The sequence below is a fragment of the Onychostoma macrolepis genome, chromosome 04 (assembly GCF_012432095.1).
Source record: "Onychostoma macrolepis isolate SWU-2019 chromosome 04, ASM1243209v1, whole genome shotgun sequence".
In the NCBI taxonomy this organism is placed as follows: domain Eukaryota; kingdom Metazoa; phylum Chordata; class Actinopteri; order Cypriniformes; family Cyprinidae; genus Onychostoma; species Onychostoma macrolepis.
The window spans coordinates 36036109-36056108 of record NC_081158.1 but is presented as its reverse complement, the minus strand read 5'-3'; the positions used below and the strand labels follow the sequence as shown (position 1 = coordinate 36056108).

The window sequence follows — 20000 nt, the reverse complement described above, 5'->3', positions numbered from 1 at the left end:
ACGCAGACAGAGAGAGATGTGGGTCTCTTCTGCACAGAGAACAAGAACAAAAGAGGTTCTCATGACGACGGACCGTGTTTTTGTGAGGCTTATTCATGGAGCCTCTTGTGTCTTTTTCCGTGTGTCCCACTTCAGCGGGTCCAGATGAAAGACCACCATCGGATCCAGAACTAATTGGTCACGACGAGAGAACAGAAGCGCAGAGACGGGCCTCATTCACACAAAGCCTTCGACGGATCTCCCCGATCTTTTACTCGCAGTAAATAACCCCAAATATCATCCAGACTGAGCCCGAGACCGTCTGCTGTTCATGAGATTTGGAAGAACAAAGCAGAGACTAAAACGTCTCCCTCAGAACTGATCTGAGGCTCTTGAGCAGTTAAGCAGACAGGCTCGCTCTAGTATTGTGGATTTTACGAAGCTCACACGCTTTCCTCTGCAGCTCTATCAGGAGAACACAGCCCACATTAATATTGTTCTGCAAACCACATTTTATTTCCTTCCTTCCCATTCACACTTTCTGCTGGTATCAGTGTTTCCAAAACACGACAGAAACCCGACGTTCAGCGTGAGGTTGAGGTTGAGACCACATCAGCGGTGCTCTAATACACAGCGACTCAGAGATCAGTAAACGAAGCATAAGACATCTGATGACTTGCAAGTTTGTGCTCTTTTTAATAGCATATTATATTTCTAAAGAAGCTTTTTTATTTACATGTATTCATTTATGCATGTTTAGTGTAAGAGAGTGGGACGACTGAAGTTCTATATTTTTTTATATTTTGATATTAAAACAACTCCAATGAATAGACGTGAAAAAATGCACCATAAAATAAACCCTTCATTTAATGAACATACGAATGTCTCAAGAACATAAAGCACCTGCAGCTCCGCGCTCCTGAAGGACTCGGTGGAGAGCGCCACCTTGTGGACATTCTCACATGGAGAACATCACAGCTAAACTTCTGAACATCGGTCTGTTTGAGAGAGCTTTAGAGCTCAAGTGAGGCTTTCATTGATTGGTTTGTATGAGCAGCCCGACATCCAATGAGGTGAATTTGGGGGCGGGACTATCTATTTGACTGTCCAATGAGAGACGGCTTTGAGAAAACACGACACACTTCTGCAGCTCATCTTTCACGTCCAGCAGTTTCACATTAAGGACAATAAAGTATCTGTACTTGAGTTCAGAACTAATGACAATTTAATATGGTTGTATAAAATACTTCATCCATAATGATCAGTGTTGCATTGAAGTCCGTTCCTGCCACTGAATACAAAAAACAATAAAGAAACAAAAAGTTTATTGCAACTTTTTCAGAATTGTTTTCATCAGAATTGTGAGCTTTACAAAGACTATGTTCTCAGAATTGCGAGTTTCTATTTCCCAATATAACTCTTTCTCAGAAGTTGATACAATTCTTAGATAAAAAAAATTCTGAATTGCGAGTTTGTATTAATTCTGAGAAAAAAGTCAGAATTGTGAGTTCATATCTACCATTTCTGACTTTATTTCTTCTTTTCTCAGAATTATGGGTTTGTATCACTCAATTCTGAGAAAAGTCAAGTCTTTTTATTTTTTTTATTCAGTGGCGGAAACAGGCTTCCATAGTGTTGAAATCAGTGCAGTCGCATCAACAGAAGCGTCACAAGCCAGCGATCAAGACTAAACAGTCATTTACTCTAAAGTGACGCACACTTCCGTCACCGTCACGGCCGGGCGTTTGGGTTTGCTCTGGCCCGTGTGGACCCTGGTGTGGTTCTTGAGCTTGGCGGCGCTGGCGAAGGCTTTGGGGCAGTAAGCGCAGCGGTAGGGCCGCTCCTGCGAGTGACTGCGGCGGTGTCTGGCGAGCTCCGAGCTGCTGCGGAAGCGCCGGGGACACGCAGCGCAGCAGAAGGGCCGCTCGCCGGTGTGGATGCGCTCGTGCAGCGCCCGCTCGCTGGAGGTCAGGAAGGTGCGCTCGCAGTGACCGCAGGAGAAGGGCCGCTCGCCGGTGTGGATCAGGTGGTGCCGGTTCAGCGCGAAGGGCTTGGCGAACATCTTCCCGCAGTAGTCGCAGGGGAACGGCCGCGCGCCGCTGTGCGCCAGCAGATGCTCCTGGAGAGCGCGCTTCAGCTTGAAGCTCTTGTGGCACTGCGGGCAGGAGTGCGGGCGCTCGTCGGCGTGCGTTTTATCGTGTTTGATGAGCTCCCCGAGCGATAGGAAGCGTTTCCCGCACTGCGAGCAGAGGTAGGGCCGCTCGCCCGTGTGCATGCGCTCGTGCCGTCGCAGGATGGACAGCTGCGTGAAGCTCTTGGAGCAGTACGGGCAGCAGAACGGACGCTCGCCGGTGTGCGTGGCCAGGTGCTTCTGGAGCCCGGCGCGGAGCCCGAAGCGCTTGCCGCAGACGGAGCACTGATGCGGACGCTCGCCCGTGTGGCTCAGCTGGTGCCGCTTGACGTCGGTGCGCCGCGTGAAGGTTTTCTCGCACTGCGGGCATTTGAAGTGCGTGCGCCTGCGGTGGCTCCGGCGGTGCAGGGATCTCTGCAGCAGCGTGTCGAAGGCCTCGCCGCACTGGTCGCAGCGGTACTGCTGCGTGGCGCTGTGGGTCTTGCGGTGCGTCACGAGCGCCCCGAGCGAGCCGCTGGCCTCGCCGCAGATGGAGCAGTAGTGCGGGAGCTCGCCGGAGTGGCTCTTCTTGTGGTGCACCGTCAGCAGGCGCAGGTTGGCGAAGGCGCTCTGGCAGATCCGGCAGGTGAAGCTGGCCTCGCCGTGCATCTTGCGGCAGTGTTTGGTCAGATCCCAGGCGTGCTGGAAGGTCTTCTGGCACTGGCTACAGTGGAAGGGACGCTCACCCGTGTGTGTCAGCTGGTGCCGCTGGACGTCCGATCTGCGCGTGAACTTTCTGCCGCAGGTTTCGCACGCGTGCCGAGCGCGAGGGTTGTCAGTGGAGGCCGGCGGATCGGTTTTGCAGGTTTTCCGTGTGCGATACAGGCCGGTGGAAGGTGTTTCAGGTGTGCTGGGCGGCTCGGCAGAGCCATCTGTGAGAAACCAGAGAAAGACGAGCTTTAAGTTAATGAACATCAATCCAACATATCCATTACTGTAATCTACTGCAATGACAATTTGGACCACAAAACCAGTCATAAGGGAAAATTCTTTGTAATTGATATTTATATATCTGAAAGCCGAATAAATAATCTTTCCATTGATGTATGGTTTGTTGGACAATATTTGTCTGAGATGCAACTATTTGTAAATCTGGAATCTGAGGGAGCAAAAAATCTAAATATTGAGAAAATCATCTTTAAAGTTGTCCAAATTAAGTTCTTAGCAATGCATATTACTAATCAAAAATGAAGTTTTGATATATTTACGGTAGGAAATTTACTAAATATCTTCATGGAACATGATCTTAATATCCGAATGATTTTTGGCATAAAAGAGAAATGTATAATTGTGACCCATACAGTGTATTGTTGGCTATTGCTGCAGATATAGCTGTGCTGCTTATGACTGCTTCTGTGCTGCAGGGACACATCAGAGCGCTGCTGAATCTTGATCCAGTAAATCAGATTGATTGTTCTCATCCGTCACATGTAGCTTCAGTGGTGTATCATGTAAACCAGGGGTGAGTTTAGCTCCAACTTACCACAACACACCGGCCTGGAAGTTTCTGGTTTGCTTAGTAAGAGCTTGATTAGCTGGTTCAGGTGTGTTTAACTGGGGTTAGAACTAGGGATGCATGATATTATCAGAACGTCGGCTGATTAAGGCTTAAACTGTAAATATCGGCATCGGCCGATTTGAAAAACAATTATGCCGATATGTCTTGCCGATAAGAAGAATACTTCACATGTGCTCAGGGTGTGCTAGCGATAAGATCCCGTCAGCAGTGTGCTCATTCTTAAAGCTAACTTTTGTCTGAATGGTGATTAGATTAGGTTTTGGATCGCTGTATTTAAATTGAGAAAGCACGTACAGAACGACGCGTGCGATACAGTCACGAGCAGCATCAGGGTCCTAAAGCCCGTCCAGTGAGGTGTTTTCATTTCTTAGGGGGCGCTGTAGGCCTACTTGTAATAAAATTTAAGTAAAATACACAAATAACATTAAGATACTTGTGTTTCTGATTAAATAAAGCAGTAATTGATGTAAAAAATAAATAAATAAAAATAATGAGTCACAAGCTATAGCTTACATAAATAAAATCACATACATGACACTTGTAAATTAAATAATTGAATGTATACAGATTTATTCATTACTATGCAATATGTTTTTTCTGAATTTTTAGAATTTTTACAACTCTTTTGCTTTAGACCATCTATTAATATTAAATCCACAAATAAAATGTTAAGGTTTCAACTGCATGTGTCTGAAAAAAAAAAATAAATAAAATAAAAAAATACAGCAGAGATTGATTTTAATATAGTTATTTAAAAAAAAAAAAAGAACCTTAATAAGGTTTATTAGTTCTAAAAAGTAAGTTTCTGCTCAAAACTAACCAAAAATAAAAATTATTTGTTTATCATTTCTGCAGAGGAGAGACTAGGTGTTGCTTCAAAACAAAAGGAAATTGCATATGATACATACGTTGTTCAAATAGTTCTGCATCTGCATGTACGTGTAGAGAAAGCGCAGCGTTACCTGCAAGATCTCCGTGCGGTGTGACGGCACTCCTGAAACAAAAAATATTACGAATATTTTAATCTCGAAAGATGAAGCGCGGTGTTTGATTTGCAGATGCGCGTCTTGTATCACGTCTCACCGTTCCTCCGCGCTGTTCTCCGGTTTAACTCGTCGACGTGGTGTTTTTACCACGTTTTTTTGGTCAGTCGTCTCTCTAGTTTTTCTGGGTCTTCCTCGGCCTCTCCTCTGCGGCGGTTTCTGGTCCGCGTCTGATCCGGACGTTTTGACTTCCTGTGGTGGAGACGTGTCACTTCCTGCATCAGCCCCGTCTCTCTCATCGTCTGGGTTAGGCTGGTTGAATTCTTCCGTCAAGACTTGGTTCTGCAGATTGTGGTCATTCTGCGTCTCATTATGGGATGTTGTTGTCGCCGGGCCGTCGCTGGCGTCGCCGTGAGTGGGTTTGTCAGTGAAAGGCGCAGCTTCTTCTGCAGAAACAGCAGGACTCTGGTCCAGGAGCACCTCCTCCTTCTCCATCAGCTCCTCGGACTCCTCCTGGCTGCTGAGCTCCACCTCCGTGTAGTCGGTGACGATGATGGTGTCGGAGCCCAGCGGACTCAGGATGGCCAGCGCCGGCGGCTGGACCTGATACAGGACCGGCTCTGCAGCGAGAGCCAGGCGTGCGGACGGAGGCACGGACAGAGAGGAGAGGATGCAGTCTCCAGACGAGCGAGGAAGAGTGCCTGGGAGAGAAGGTCAAAGGTCATATCACAGCGGATCATCAGAGGGCGTATTACAGAATGTTTCTTATCTTAACTTAAGATATGATACGTTATATATATATATAGGATTATCACATAAAACAAAATTCCTGATTAACTTGCTCTAAATATCAAAGAAAAAGTAAATTTGCTGCAGTATAGTAGAAGGCACTGTATATAATAATGTGTTTAGACAATAAATTACGAGCTTGTCATGTTGAACGTGATCATGTTATCTTATTTTCGGAGCCTGCTGTTTGGGAACGCAGTTCTGGGAGTTAATTATTGTCATTGTCGTGACATATTGTGTATGGTGACCCATACTCGAAATTGGTGCTCTGCATTTAACCCATCCAAGTGCACACACACAGCAGTGAGTAGTGAACAAGTGCACACACACACACACACACACACACACACGCACACACACACACACACACACAGTGAACACACACCCGGAGCAGTGGGCAGCCTTGCTCCAGCGCCGGGGAGCAATTAGGGGTTTGGTGTCTTGCTCAAGGGCACCTTAGTCATGGTATCGAAGGTGGAGAGAGTGCTGTTCATTCACAATCCCCACCTTCAATTCCTGCCGGCGCGAGAATCGAACCAGCAACCTTCAGGTTACAAGCCCCTAACCATTAGGCCACGACTACCCCTAACTACCCCTAATATAACGAAGCACTTTGACGAGACTTTGCTCAAGCGTTATAGAATGACAAAACTAGCATCTCAGATGCTGTGAAATGAGATCGGTCCGTTGATTAGTCCAGTTTTACGCGCATCGCAAAGTCACGTGTCTTTGATGCACATTAAGGAGTTTATTCGGTACAAGTGTTTCTATTGTAGTTTATGCGCACGTTTTCTTACCGGATAAGAAATTTACCCTACCTAGTTGAGCAGATATGTTTTTTATGCGCATTTTTAGAATTTATGCGCATCTTGCTGTTTCCATCCAGCGTTCTTTTATGTGATATCCCAAAATGCACATAATAATAGGTGTATGGAAACACAGCTAGTGTCGTCAGGACAGACCCAACAACTTCTTTTCCATTTATGTTTGAGCATTTAGCAGATGCTTCTTACCCAAAGCTTTAATTAAAGTGCCTTCAAGATAAACAATTAATACATTTATGCATTTCCAGGAAACCGAAACTGAAGTAAGCTATTTTCTGTGAATGTGTGAGACTTCTGATTATAAATAACTCGAAGAACAGAAAAGTGCAGTAAACTCTAAAACTTTTTGATACAAATCAGTGTGTTGTGCAGTATGACAGAATGTTGTTGTACTGCTAAAACCGCTCGGAGTGAAACACATGCGCTTTAATAATGCCACTCTTACCTTAAAAATAATGTGGATAATAACAAAATGTCCGAATCTTGGCAGATGAATTGCTCTATGGCCCATTTTTTGAGTTAAAGACAAATAAAAGAGTTGTTTCCGTACCCACTCTGCCTCTCTGCCAGCTGTGAGCGTCTGTGAAGAGCTGGTGCTGCTGCAGGAGGAGACGCAGGTCGCTCGGGTCGCTCCGCATACAGTCCTCCAGACCAGCGGGGGCAGGATTGAGCCACGCCAGCGTCTGAGACACACACACACAGCACAAATCACAGACTCTACAACAACACACACCTCTGCGGCACCAAACAGAACCGCAGCGTGCACCCATTACTCGGTCCGTTCGCCACGGGGCCCTCTCACAGCGCGGGGCCCTCTCACAGCTCGGCCTCCTCACAGCTCAGGGCCCTCTCACAGCGCGGGGCCCTCTCACGGCGCGGGGCCCTCTCACAGCGCGGGGCCCTCTCACGGCTCAGGGCCCTCTCACAGCTCAGGGCCCTCTCACGGCGCGGGGCCCTCTCACAGCTCAGGGCCCTCTCACAGCTCAGGGCCCTCTCACAGCTCAGGGCCCTCTCACGGCGCGGGGCCCTCTCACGGCTCAGGGCCCTCTCACAGCTCAGGGCCCTCACAGCTCAGGCCCTCTCACAGGGCCCTCTCACGCTGGGCCCTCTCACGCTGGGCCCTCTCACAGCGGGGCCCTCTCACAGCTGGGCCCTCTCACGGCTGGGCCCTCTCACAGCGGGGCCCTCTCACAGCTCAGGGCCCTCTCACAGCTCAGGGCCCTCTCACGGCGCGGGCCCTCTCACGGGCCCTCTCACAGCTGGGCCCTCTCACGGGCCCTCTCACGGCTCAGGGCCCTCTCACAGCTCGGCCTCCTCACAGCTCAGGGCCCTCTCACGGCGCGGGGCCCTCTCACGGCGCGGGGCCCTCTCACGGCGCGGGGCCCTCTCACAGCTCGGGGCCCTCTCACAGCTCGGCCTCCTCACAGCTCAGGGCCCTCTCACAGCGCGGGGCCCTCTCACAGCACGGGGCCCTCTCACAGCTCAGGGCCCTCTCACAGCGCGGGGCCCGATGCGACCGGACCAGTTGCACCGCCCAAAGGACGGCCCTGATTAACAGTAACATTTAAGTAAAAGTGTTGTATTAACCTCATTAATTGTCATGTGTAGCTTGAAGCTAATTGTAGCTATAATTTCTCTGTTATACCCATACGATTATATTTCATGATGTATTTTATCAAAAGTAATCACAAAAGTTCATAAGAAATCATTTTCTAAAAAGAGATGTGGGAGGGCAAGCCGTGTAAAGCCACAAACTAATGCCTCGATTTACACATCAGTGTTCAGATCATATTTCTCCTGACAAAATCAGTGCAATGGCAATATTTACATCTGCTGAATGTAAGCTTTTCCATATTTCAAGCTCGCCAGCTGCTCTGGTGAAATTATGAAAATAAATCTAGGAACTATTGGATTGTTGAAGCATCAAAAGTAACTGAGTAAGGAGCTGTTTTGTGGATGGTAACTGTAATATTATTACTGAAATCTTAGTAGTAATTAGATACACTGCTACTAGTTACATCAAAAAGCAATATTATTATTGTAACTAGTAGCACAGCGGTGGCTCCGTTTGGGCCGGAAAGTGTTTAAAGCATGTTTGAAATCTTTTCTGGTGAAGTCACGATTCACAGCATTTATTATATGATTATTACTGCTGTTGATGTCTAGGTTTGGCTGGTTATCATGAGCTAGTTAACTCTGCTAGCAGATAATCATAACAACACCATCACATGAGCTTCTTCCTGATGAAGTAAACTTTGTAGAAAGCAATCACTAAAATTTCAGTATATTAGTAGATGTAGAGTTTAGAGCTGCTGAACTTTGCTGCGATGCTACTGGTGCATATGGCTTTATGTGAGTATGTGTATGCAGGTGATGTTGGATAAAAAAAAGTTTCAGACACTTATAGCCTGTTCACACACATCTGAGCTTCTGCTGCACACAGACACAAAACAGAGGGTCACTGCTGTACTTTGTTAAAGTCTGGAACAGGAAGTAGTTTCTCCAGAGACGAGAGCAGCTCCCACATCAGCTCCTTCAGCGCCGTGTCGAAGCGCGCGCCGTACTCCAGCGGAAACACCTCCTGCGGACACACACACACACACACACACACACACACACACACACACACACACACACAGAGAGAGAGAGAGAGACACACACACACACACACAGAGAGAGAGAGAGAGAGAGAGAGAGAGAGACACACACAAACACAGAGAGAGAGACACACACACACACACACAGAGAGAGAGAGACACACACACACACACACACACACAGAGAGAGACACACACACACACACAGAGAGAGAGAGAGACACACACACACACACACAGAGAGAGAGAGAGAGAGACACACACACACACAGAGAGAGAGAGAGACACACACACACACACACACAGAGAGAGAGAGAGAGAGACACACACACACACACACACACACAGAGAGAGAGAGACACACACACACACACACACACAGAGAGAGAGAGAGAGAGAGAGAGAGACTGATGATTTTATTTATCTGTATAATATACGTATTGCTTTGGCAACATTGTGATGCTACACAGTCATGCCAATAAAGCTAATTTGAATTGAATTGAATTGAATTGACACACGCATAAACACATCTGGGCCCGTATTCAAACATGTTATCTCTCCTCTAAGAGTTCTCCTCAATAGCAGTACAAGTCTGTAGCTAAGAGTTTTCTCTTAAAACCTGTTCACAAAGCTGCTGAGACACACTTTTATTGAGGAATAGAGAGCAGTGTTAAGCTCAGAGTAAATAAGGGGGCGGGGTTTACCTCGTCGCTATGGAGATGTCATCAAGCTTATTAACTATGCACACGGTGATTGGCTGATAGTCTCTGTCAGAGATTTATTCATAGAGATATTGTAGAGCGTGATATCATGTTGCCGTATTCAAATAAAGACTTTAAAATGCAGGATAAGAGTCACTAATTAAACAAGTATATGTTCAGCTAATCGTCAGCCTCTTACATGCGTGCTTCTCAAAAACAATTAGTGAATATACATATAAACAGCCTTTTAATTAACAGAGTAGAATAATCACGGCTGATAGTAAGACGTGTGAACGTAACAGAAAACCAAACGGGACTCCAGAACATCTGTTATTTCTTGTGCAGCTGATTCATGAAAACAAGGATATAATCGAAGGAGAATCTGGGACAACCTTTGAAAGATTTAGGAGCTAGTTTTAGTTCTGAAACACTGTGAAACACTCTTAGAGCAAACATTTAGGACGCCCAGTATTTGTAAGATTTCCTCCTAAAGCAGTGAGTTATGAGCCACTATTAGCCTGAAGATGTTCTGTGAACACAGGCCCAGATCAGCTGTGAGACGCCGGAGCATCAGCCTGATGCGTGTCTGACCTGGAAGAAATAGGCTTTCTCCACCGGGTCCTTGAGCAGCGCCAGAACCAGAGCTCTGAAGTTAGAGACGGACGTCCTGAGATCAGCGTCAGCACCCTGACGAACAAACACAGGTCCATTCACACCGTGATACGCCGCGTTTCATCAGATAACATTATTAGGTTGGTCAAGATATCAGAATGCTGTAACTGACACCAAACCATCCATATTTCATAATCCACAATTATTCATAATCCTCAAAATCAGTGCAAACTTAAACCGATTCATACATCAACATTCTCTGCGTACACACACTGCTGCTCGGAAGTTTGGGATCAGTATGATTTTTAATGTTTTTAAGGGAGTCTCTTCTGCTCATCAAAGCTGTATTTATTTGATCAAAAATACAGAAAAAAACTGTAATATTGTGAAATCTTATTGCAATTTCTAATATTGGTTTCCTATTTTAATATACTTTAAACTGTAATATATTTCTGTGATGCGCAGCTGTATTTTCAGCATCATTACTGCAGTCTTCAGCGTCACATGATCTTCAGAAATCATAATAATATGCTGATTTATTATCAGTGTTCAAACTGTTGTGCTGCTTCAGATTATTTTTTTGGAATATGAAACTTTTTTCTTTGATTCTTTGATGAATACAAAGTTAAAAAGAGCAGCATTTGTTCAAAATTGAAATCTTTTCTAACAATATAAGTCTTTACTATGACTTTTTAATCATTTAACACGTCCCTCCTGAATAAAAGCATTAATTTCTTTAAAAAAAAAGAAAGAAAAAATGTACCAACCCCAAACTTTTGAATAGCATTGTATATTGTAACAATTTTTTTAAAGTAAATTATGTTCTTTTTAACTTTTTATTAATCAGAGAATCCTAAAAAAAATATCACAGGTCCCCAAAAAAATCTGAAGCAGCACAACGGTTTCAACATTGATAATAAATCAGCATATTATTATGATTTCTGAAGATCATGTGACGCTGAAGACTGGAGAAATGATGCTGAAAATACAGCTGCGCATCACAGAAATACATTAAAATAGAAAACTGTTATTTTAAATTGCAATAATATTTCACAAAATAACAGTTTTTTTCAGTATTTTTGATCAAATAGATACAGCCTTGATGAGCAGAAGAGACTTCTTTAAAAACATTAAACTCTTACTGATATAAAGCCATGTCTCCAGACGTACACCAGACACATCTAATCAATCTCATCAGTGTGACTGAAGACATTACAAACATTTACATGATGACTTTCTGTAAATCTGCTTTTGTTCTTGTTACGGTGAAATTATTATACAATTAAGTCCTCCTGCGTAATGTGAATTAACTACATGTATTGACTATGGTGTCGGGATTAAGCGTAGTTGCTTGCGATTATTCATAATTTACTGTTTTTACTACAGTAAGTACATGTAATGTGTATCAATGACTCTAAAACAAAGTGTGCTTGTTACAGTATAAAGTACTGTGTTAGATTAACTGACTACATGCACGTAATATATGGTTCAGTGTTTAGGGTTGCATGCATGTAATTATGCATAATTTCTTGTTTTTATAACAGTCAGTACATGTAGCGTGTGTAACAAGGACACCTTAAAATAAAGTGTACCAAAAGCACTGTGCTAATCAAACTGATCTGACATTAAAATCATAACGAATGAACATAACACACAATATAAGAGACAGGACGGGTGTGTGCGAGTGCATGAAGTGCATGCGCTGGGGTCAGCACCGTGTGTCCGGGCGGAGCGGCTGGGATCTGGATCTTGTCCAGGTGGAGCTGCACGGCTCTGGGGCTCGCGGCGGCGTGACACAGCTCCAGCACCACCTGCAGACGCACAGAGATCAGATCAGAGGAGGCTGCGGCGTGTTATACAGCAGGCACAGTGTGTTACACAGCAGACGCACCCTGGCTCTCAGACCCAGCATCAGCTGCGCTCGCTGCCTGAACTCCAGCAGCTGCGGCAGCGTCTCCGTCACCACACACACAAACTCCTCCAGCTTCCCATAATGCATCACGCTCTTCTGCTGCAGCACCTGCCACATGAAGGCAGACATCAGGTGCAGCGGAGGAACCAGCAGCCGCAGAGACGCCAGAGGAAGAGCGCCGCCTGAGGAGAGACCACACGGCATCAGATACACACCTGTATCCCACAATGCACTGCTCTCAACTCCACCTTCCACCTCCAGAGTGCTGGACCAACCTGAAGCAAACACAGCTGAGATTATAACACATGTTATATGCTGTATTAAACCTGTAAACAAGGCATTGATGTTTGCCTACAGAACCAGCTCTGGCTCTGCACTTCTTTACTTCAGACTTACGTGCCTCTAGAAGCTTGTGTTCTGCGAGTGAACGACGCTTTATTGTTCATCACAAAGAGACACAAAATCACTTTCACAGACTTTATCATGAACTGTTCCTCCTGCTCGACTCAATCCCAGCAGCTGAGTCCTTAACCTTCTTCAAGAAACGGCTAAAAACACATCTCTTCATCTTTATTTGACCCTCGAACACTCTCTATTATAATTCTGTTTTATCAATTTGTTTTCTTTTTTATTAAAAGAAAAAAAACCTTAACCCTCTAACACTAGCTTTCTCTATTTATTATAATTATGTGTATGTATATATGTGTGTGTGTGTGTGTAAATATGTGTGTATGTGTGTGTGTGTGTGTGTGTGTGTATGTGTGTGTGTGTGTAAATATGTGTGTATTTATACACATACATATACAGGTGCATCTCAATAAATCAGAATGTCGTGGAAAAGTTCATTTATTTCAGTAATTCAACTCAAATTGTTAAACTCCTGTATTAAATAAATTCAATGCACACAGACTGAAGTAGTTTCAGTCTTTGGTTCTTTTAATTGTGATGATTTAGGCTCACATTTAACAAAAACCCACCAATTCACTATCTCAACAAATTAGAATACTTCATAAGACCAAAAGAAAAAAACATTTTTAGTGAATTGTTGGCCTTCTGGAAAGTATGTTCATTTACTGTATATGTACTCAATACTTGGCAGGGGCTCCTTTTGCTTTAATTACTGCCTCAATTCAGCGTGGCATGGAGGTGATCAGTCTGTGGCGCTGCTGAGGTGGTCTGGAAGCCCAGGTTTCTTTGACAGTGGATTGTATTGTACATAGATTCTCTGGGGTTCAGGTCTGGTGAGTTTGCTGTCAAGCACATCAACACTATGGTCATTTAACCAACTTTTGGTGCTTTTCAGGAGTGGTTTAACAAGAGGAACACGACAACTGTAGCCAAATTCCTCGACACGTCTGTGTGTGGTGGCTCTTGATGCCTTGACCCCAGCCTCAGTCCATTCCTTGTGAAGTTCACCCAAATTCTTGAATGGATTTTGCTTGACAATCCTCATAAGGCTGCGGTTCTCTCGGTTGGTTGTGCATCTTTTTCTTCCACACTTTCTCCTTCCACTCAACTTTCTGTTAACATGCTTGGATACAGCACTCTGTGAACAGACAGCTTCTTTGGCAATGAATGTTTGTGGCTTACCCTCCTTGTGAAGGGTGTCAATGATTGTCTTCTGGACAACTGTCAGATCAGCAGTCTTCCCCATGATTGTGTAGCCTAGTAAACCAAACTGAGAGACCATTTTGAAGGCTCAGGAAACCTTTGCAGGTGTTTTGAGTTGATTAGCTGATTGGCATGTCACCATATTCTAATGTGTTGAGATATGAATTGGTGGGTTTTTGTTAAATGTGAGCCAAAATCATCACAATTAAAAGAACCAAAGACTTAAACTACTTCAGTCTGTGTGCATTGAATTTATTTAATACACGAGTTTCACAATTTGAGTTGAATTACTGAAATAAATTAACTTTTCCACGACATTCTCTAATTGAGATGTACCTGTATATATATAGTCTACACACATACATATTTATATATTTTTACACATACATATATATAGACTGTAACTGTAAAGCTGCTTTAACACAGCATTGTAAGAAGCGCTATATAAATGATGGTGCCTTGACACACATGTAGAATCGTGCTAGTGTACTGTGTTAAGCTAACTGAGATGTCACAGCACTTATATATTGTTGCTCTTTTCTTGATTTTGATTGTTTCTATTGTCATCATTTGTAGGTCGCTTTGGATAAAAGCATCTGCTAAATGACTGAATGTAATTGTAAACAAATGTTCACGAGGTCACGTGACTGGAGTGCAACATGCACATCTGCATATTTTGGTCGAAGTGCTGCAGGTCCCGCTGATATTCCGCATAAACACTTCTTCTGTTGTCTGCACGAGCGGTGTTTAGTGTTTCTGCGCTGATCGCTGCGCAACAATGACTCGGATCAATCAAACTCCAGCCGCGGAATCTGCGCAGAATCACTATTTCACTGCCATTCTGCGGCGCTTTGAATGATTAAACCTCATCTAACGCCGCGGCGCTGAACGCACAGCTTCGAGTTTCCACAAAACAGCTCTTAATTACCTGCGTTCGCGATTTCAGCGCAGTTTTCTTCGTCCATTGGGAATGTTGTTAGAGCTTCACTAACTGGGTTAAGGCTGCGTACGTGACGTCACATCCGATCGGGAATATTCAAAATAAAAGCTCCGCGAATCAGCTCAAAAAACCTAAAGAAGAAGAAGAAAATAGAGAAAATGGAATTTGAGAATAAAAAATTACAATGAGAATACACTACATTTTAAAATATTGTGTATATACTGTATCTGCTGGTGTTGTATTTGATTGTTATTTTAGAAAAGAGAGTGTAAAACATTCATATTATACTTTTTTTTTCATTTGTATTGTTATTTAGAAGAATAATAATAATAATAATAGTAAAATAAGTATTTATCATTACTGCCATTTTAATACATGCTTAAATTAATACAGTCGAAACTTTTTTTTTTTAATGATGGGCAAATATCAAATTCATAGCAAGATAACTTAAATTTAACCCCAACTGTAAAGTATCATCATCAATTAAAAAAATCTCCATAAACTATCACATACGATTATTTGATCACATGGCATCAATCTGCTTTATTACTGGATTTTAATATATTTTAACGCGCCTCGCAGTTTTGATTATAATAATAATATAATAATCTGTGCGCGAACAGTACTCAGTGCAGAAAAAACAATACTGAGAATAAACAGATCAAATTACATAGAACTATTATGTTTTCACTACCTATATATTTTAAATAATTATTTTAATTGGATAAAAGCGTCTGCTAAATGACTAAATGTAATTGTCTTTATTTGTCTCTCACTTGCTGATTCTCTGTTGTACTAAAAACTCAGTCTGTAATGACTTATAACTGTTGATACTTATATTCTGTAATGCCCTTTACATTTTTGTCTGAATTCGTGGACTTTTATTATGTACGGTTCTCTGGCGCTGGTTTCCGGCTTCACAGACACAGCAGCAGCAGCAGCATGGGACCAGGAGCGAAAATAAACAGACCCAAAACTGTGAGTTTCTGCTTCAAAATCATTCGGTTCTGCTCAGAAGTGTGTGTTTCTCTCATGTTTACGCCTCGTGTTTGATAAAAGGCTGATTTTAATGCTGCACGGAGCGTCATAAGAAGCACATGTTCTCTTCTCAGTCACATTGATCCGAGGCTAGAGATGTGTGCTATTAACTATTAATACAGTAAAATAAAACCGACTATAATTAACACTAGGAAGTTGCATTGTCCTTTCGAATTTCACTAAGGGTTTTAGATTTCCAAACAAAAATGAGAGATTTTATGACAGTAATGCAGTATATTGGCTCTGATGTAAATCTGCAGGAATTGGCCAAGAATCTGTTCAAGAGACGCAGGGTTCTGAGTCAAGAGAAGAGGAAGAAGAAGCGGATCGTAGGAGCCGTGATCGACCGGGACATCATCACCAAACACCATCTGAAGAAGCGCAGGTTGGAGTCGCTTCATCAGCGTCTCGGAGTGAAATGCAGGTGTGTTGATGGCTCTAAACTCGTCTGCTCTGCCGTCTGACAGCTCCAGCTCCAGAGCCAACATCACGCTCTCGGGGAAGAAGAGGAGGAAGCTGATCAAGCAGCTGGCGCACATGGAGCGAGAGAAGATCGCCACCGAAGGTACAGTATATCAGCTTCAGCGTCTGCAGCCATCCGTCCTCCTCTCACACACACACACACACTGCTTCTCTTCACAGCGGAGACGCAGAAGACGCTCCCCGCTCCTCCTCCTCCTCCTCCTCTGAAGAAGAAGAAGAAACCCAAGAAAACCAGAAGAGCAGCGGCAGCGAACCACACAGACACGATGGATGTGGAATAAAGGAGTTTACAGAGCCTGGGTTTGGATGGACTTCATGGCATTACAGCCAGAACACACTTGTGTACATCTGTTGCTGTGTGCGTGTGTGTGTGTGTGTGTGTGTGTGTGTGTGTGTGTGTGTGTGTGTGCGTGTGTGTGTTGAGAAAAAGAATAAACTTTGTGAGAGATGCGGTTAGATTAAGTGGATCTGTCTACGGTTTCCACAAAAATATTCAGCACCACAACTGTTTTCAACATTCATAATAATCAGAAATATTTCTTGAGCAGCAAATCAGCATCTTAGACTGATTTCTGAAGATCATGTGTCCCTGCAGCACAGAAGCAGTCATAAGCAGCAGCTATATCTGCAGCAATAGCCAACAATACACTGTATGAGTCACAATTATACATTTCTCTTTTATGCCAAAAATCATTAGGATATTAAGATCATGTTCCATGAAGATATTTAGTAAATTTCCTACTGTAAATATATCAAAACTTCATTTTTGATTAGTAATATGCATTGTTAAGAACTTCATTTGAACAACTTTAAAGATGATTTTCTCAATATTTAGATTTTTTTGCACCCTCAGATTCCAGATTTACAAATATTGTCCGATCCTAACAAACCATACATCAATGGAAAGATGATTTATTCAGATTTCAGAGAATGTACCCTTATCACTGGTTTTGTGCTCCAGGGTCACATGTTATTATGATTTCTGAAGGTCACGTGACTCTGAAGACTGGAGGAATGATGCTGAAAATACAGCTGCGCATCACAGAAATACATTACAGTTTAACACATATTCACACAGAAACAGCTGTTTTAAATTGTAATAGTTTTTACTGTATTTTTGATCAAATAAATGCAGCCCTGATGAGCAGAAGAGACTTCTTTCAGAAACTGTTGCGCGGAGTGTGTCGCCCTCTAGTGCTGCAGGTGCGCCACAGCACAGCTTCAGTCGCTTCGCCAGACGTGTATATCAGTACGAATTTACTTGCTTTACACACTCAACGTATTTTACAGCTTCATAATTTAATCATTAAAGTATTAAGCGCTGCTGCTGCAGATGCGCTTCATGTTTGTGTCCAGCAGGCGGAAGTGACGCGCAAACAGCGCTCATGACGCATCACGCTTTCTCTGCAGAATCATGGGTAATGTAGTTTTCACCAAGAATTCCGCTGTTCAACATGATTATTTTAAAGTTAAGCGGATATAATGCGGGCTGACTGCTTCAACAAAAGCATAAACCATCCATTAACAACCTCGCGGCTCACAGTAATCATTAAAGGTTTACAAGTTAACATTAAAAATAAACGCCCCTATGAAGAAAATGAATGGGATTTTTACTTCCGCTTTTTACAACTCGATATTAAACGCACTAATAAAGTACTGAGTGGCACTAAGTGCAAAAAGCCCGACTTGTTAGCAAAGGCTATTTACACTAAGTCCGCCCACTAACGTGTGATTTGGGTTCGTCAACACTAAAAAAAGAGCTAAATCAACATTAGTTTGAGTGGCGTGGATGGTCAGACTCGTGCTATTGACCCGAGTTCGAGTCCGCCTTTTGCCGAACTTTTTTTCTCTCTTTTCAAATCTCATCAGAAAGGCATTTATTTTAAGTAAAAATGAAGGAAATAATCAAAAAGTTGAAAATAAGAGGGTAGATGTAGGGAGGGCTTTATTGTCCCAATAAGGTGGCATCCAGTTAATAATTTGAATTAAAACTATCATTTACACTCAAAACGTTATTATTGCATTCTGTTTTATAATGTACTACAATACTGAGGTGCAGATAATTGCCACTATTTGCAATAAGTTGTATAAACAGCAGAAAATCTTGCTATTTTAACAAAATGCTAATAGAATCTATAGCTATTTGCACTTGGTGTAAATAGCCGCTGCCAATAAATTATGGAGAAGTTTCGTTACTAAAACTTACGGAAGATGCTTCGCACGCCACCCAAATGTAGCTTTTTTAATATATGGATGTGTACATTGCTATTTTACGAACTTTTAAATAAAAAACTTTATTTCAGAGCAAAGCTAGGTTCAATGTCATCATTTCTTGAGTCAAGTTATGTAAAAACGTAGTAGTTATAATAATTTAAAAACGTACTTCTCATTAGATCTGTGCCCTTATCGGTGCGTAGTCACTTCTGTATAATGTTGTGGATGTTCTGCGTATGGATTGTCTTGATGGGTAACAACACTAAAGACACAAAAATAGAGCACTTTGAGTACATTATCAGGGACGTGCGAGTTCCTCCGGGGCAGGGCTCAACTGGAAAATAGGGGCAATGTTAAAAAAAAAAAAAAGGTCAAATGTTACGGGTCAAAAGTCTGGATACATAATTATTTTATATTTTTGCAAGGAGTCACTTATGGTCATCAAGCCTGCATTTATTTGATCAAAATTTTAAATATACTTTAAAATACATTTTATGCAATTCTGATTTATTATCAATGCTGGAAACCTGTGATACTATTTTTTTTAAGTAAAAAAAAAAAAAAAAGCACAGTATTTATTTAAAATGTAACTTTTGTAACAATATATGTTGAAAAGCTTGAGGTCAGTATTTTTTATTTTTTTGAAAGAGTTTTTCATTCAGCAAAGATTTGCTAAATTGATAGAAACAGTGATATTGATAAGATTGATATTGTTAGAAAACATCTCTATTTTGAATAAATACTGTTATTTATTTAATTTTTATTTATCAATGAACCCCAAAAAGTATCACAGGTTCCAAAAAAATAAAAATAAATAGATAAATAAAGCAGCACAACTGTTTCCAATATTGCTAATAAATCAGCATATTATAATGATTTCTGAAGGATCAAGCACTGAAGACTGAAGTAATGATGCTGAAAATACAGCGCTGCGTCACAGAAATAAATATTTGAAACTATATTGAAATAGATGAGCATTCTTTTAAATTGTAATAATATTTCACAATATTATAGTTTTTCTGTATTTTTGATCCAATAAATGCAGGCTTGATGAGCATAAGACACTTTCATAATGCTGCATAATTATCAAAATGATAATATAATAATAAAGTCCTTTCATGTCACCATTCCGCCAGCCTGCACGTCACAGAACAGGCCTGTAGGTGGCGCTTGGGTTTAAATGTTCACCTGGGAATACGGTCACCTGCTGGAAAACACAGCAGAACATGTACTGGATTTAATGGTTATGATGGGGTCTGCTGGCATGTGATGGATTATTGCTGGGATGTTAAATCCTGTTGGAAAAATGCCCAAAACACATTAAAAAAAGGAATTTTGTAATGGTTTTACTGGAAAAAGCTAATGGTTCATAATGGTATTTTAAATAGAAACCATTAGAATTTCTGTGATGGTTTCTATTGGTTTTTTTTAGCAGGGACATCTTATAATTAATTCATTGTTACCACAAACTTGTTAACACTCACATTTACCTCCGAGAAACATCCAGCTCCAGCCGTTCCTCCGGATCGATCCGGTCAGTTATAATCGATACCGTGTTCTCTATGTATTGATAAGTCTCCGGTCAGTCCGTTATTATGGCGAGGGGCGTTTCGCTGTACGCGGCAGAC

At 42.4% G+C, this 20000-nt stretch overlaps 2 protein-coding genes across 2 annotated transcripts; one reads left to right on the top strand and one right to left on the bottom strand.

Annotated features, from left to right (window-relative positions):
- Nucleotides 1-1570: 1570 nt before the first annotated feature.
- On the bottom strand, nucleotides 1571-14768 carry si:zfos-932h1.3 (zinc finger protein 497). Its single transcript, XM_058772170.1, has 9 exons — nucleotides 14626-14768; nucleotides 12066-12268; nucleotides 11890-11985; nucleotides 10154-10249; nucleotides 8735-8845; nucleotides 6815-6947; nucleotides 4752-5352; nucleotides 4631-4662; nucleotides 1571-3021 (listed from the first exon to the last, which is right to left on the bottom strand). Exons 1-9 carry the CDS (start codon nucleotides 14660-14662, stop codon nucleotides 1679-1681), a joined length of 2652 nt encoding a protein of 883 aa, XP_058628153.1. The 5' UTR covers nucleotides 14663-14768; the 3' UTR covers nucleotides 1571-1678.
- Nucleotides 14769-15481: 713 nt separating this feature from the next.
- c04h11orf98 (chromosome 04 C11orf98 homolog) lies at nucleotides 15482-18901 on the top strand. Its single transcript, XM_058772183.1, has 4 exons — nucleotides 15482-15615; nucleotides 15936-16060; nucleotides 16143-16240; nucleotides 16318-18901. Exons 1-4 carry the CDS (start codon nucleotides 15484-15486, stop codon nucleotides 16437-16439), a joined length of 477 nt encoding a protein of 158 aa, XP_058628166.1. The 5' UTR covers nucleotides 15482-15483; the 3' UTR covers nucleotides 16440-18901.
- Nucleotides 18902-20000: the final 1099 nt, after the last annotated feature.

Coding starts and splice junctions, on each gene's coding strand:
- c04h11orf98 (XM_058772183.1), top strand. CDS start 15,484: ATGCCCTTTACATTTTTGTCTGAATTCGTGGACTTTTATTATGTACGG. Junction 15,616..15,935: donor AAATAAACAGACCCAAAACT/GTGAGTTTCTGC, acceptor GTAAATCTGCAG/GAATTGGCCAAGAATCTGTT. Junction 16,061..16,142: donor CACCATCTGAAGAAGCGCAG/GTTGGAGTCGCT, acceptor GCCGTCTGACAG/CTCCAGCTCCAGAGCCAACA.
- si:zfos-932h1.3 (XM_058772170.1), bottom strand. CDS start 14,662: ATGGACGAAGAAAACTGCGCTGAAATCGCGAACGCAG. Junction 12,269..14,625: donor CGCTGAAATCGCGAACGCAG/GTAATTAAGAGC, acceptor GTCTCTCCTCAG/GCGGCGCTCTTCCTCTGGCG. Junction 11,986..12,065: donor TGCTGGGTCTGAGAGCCAGG/GTGCGTCTGCTG, acceptor GTGCGTCTGCAG/GTGGTGCTGGAGCTGTGTCA.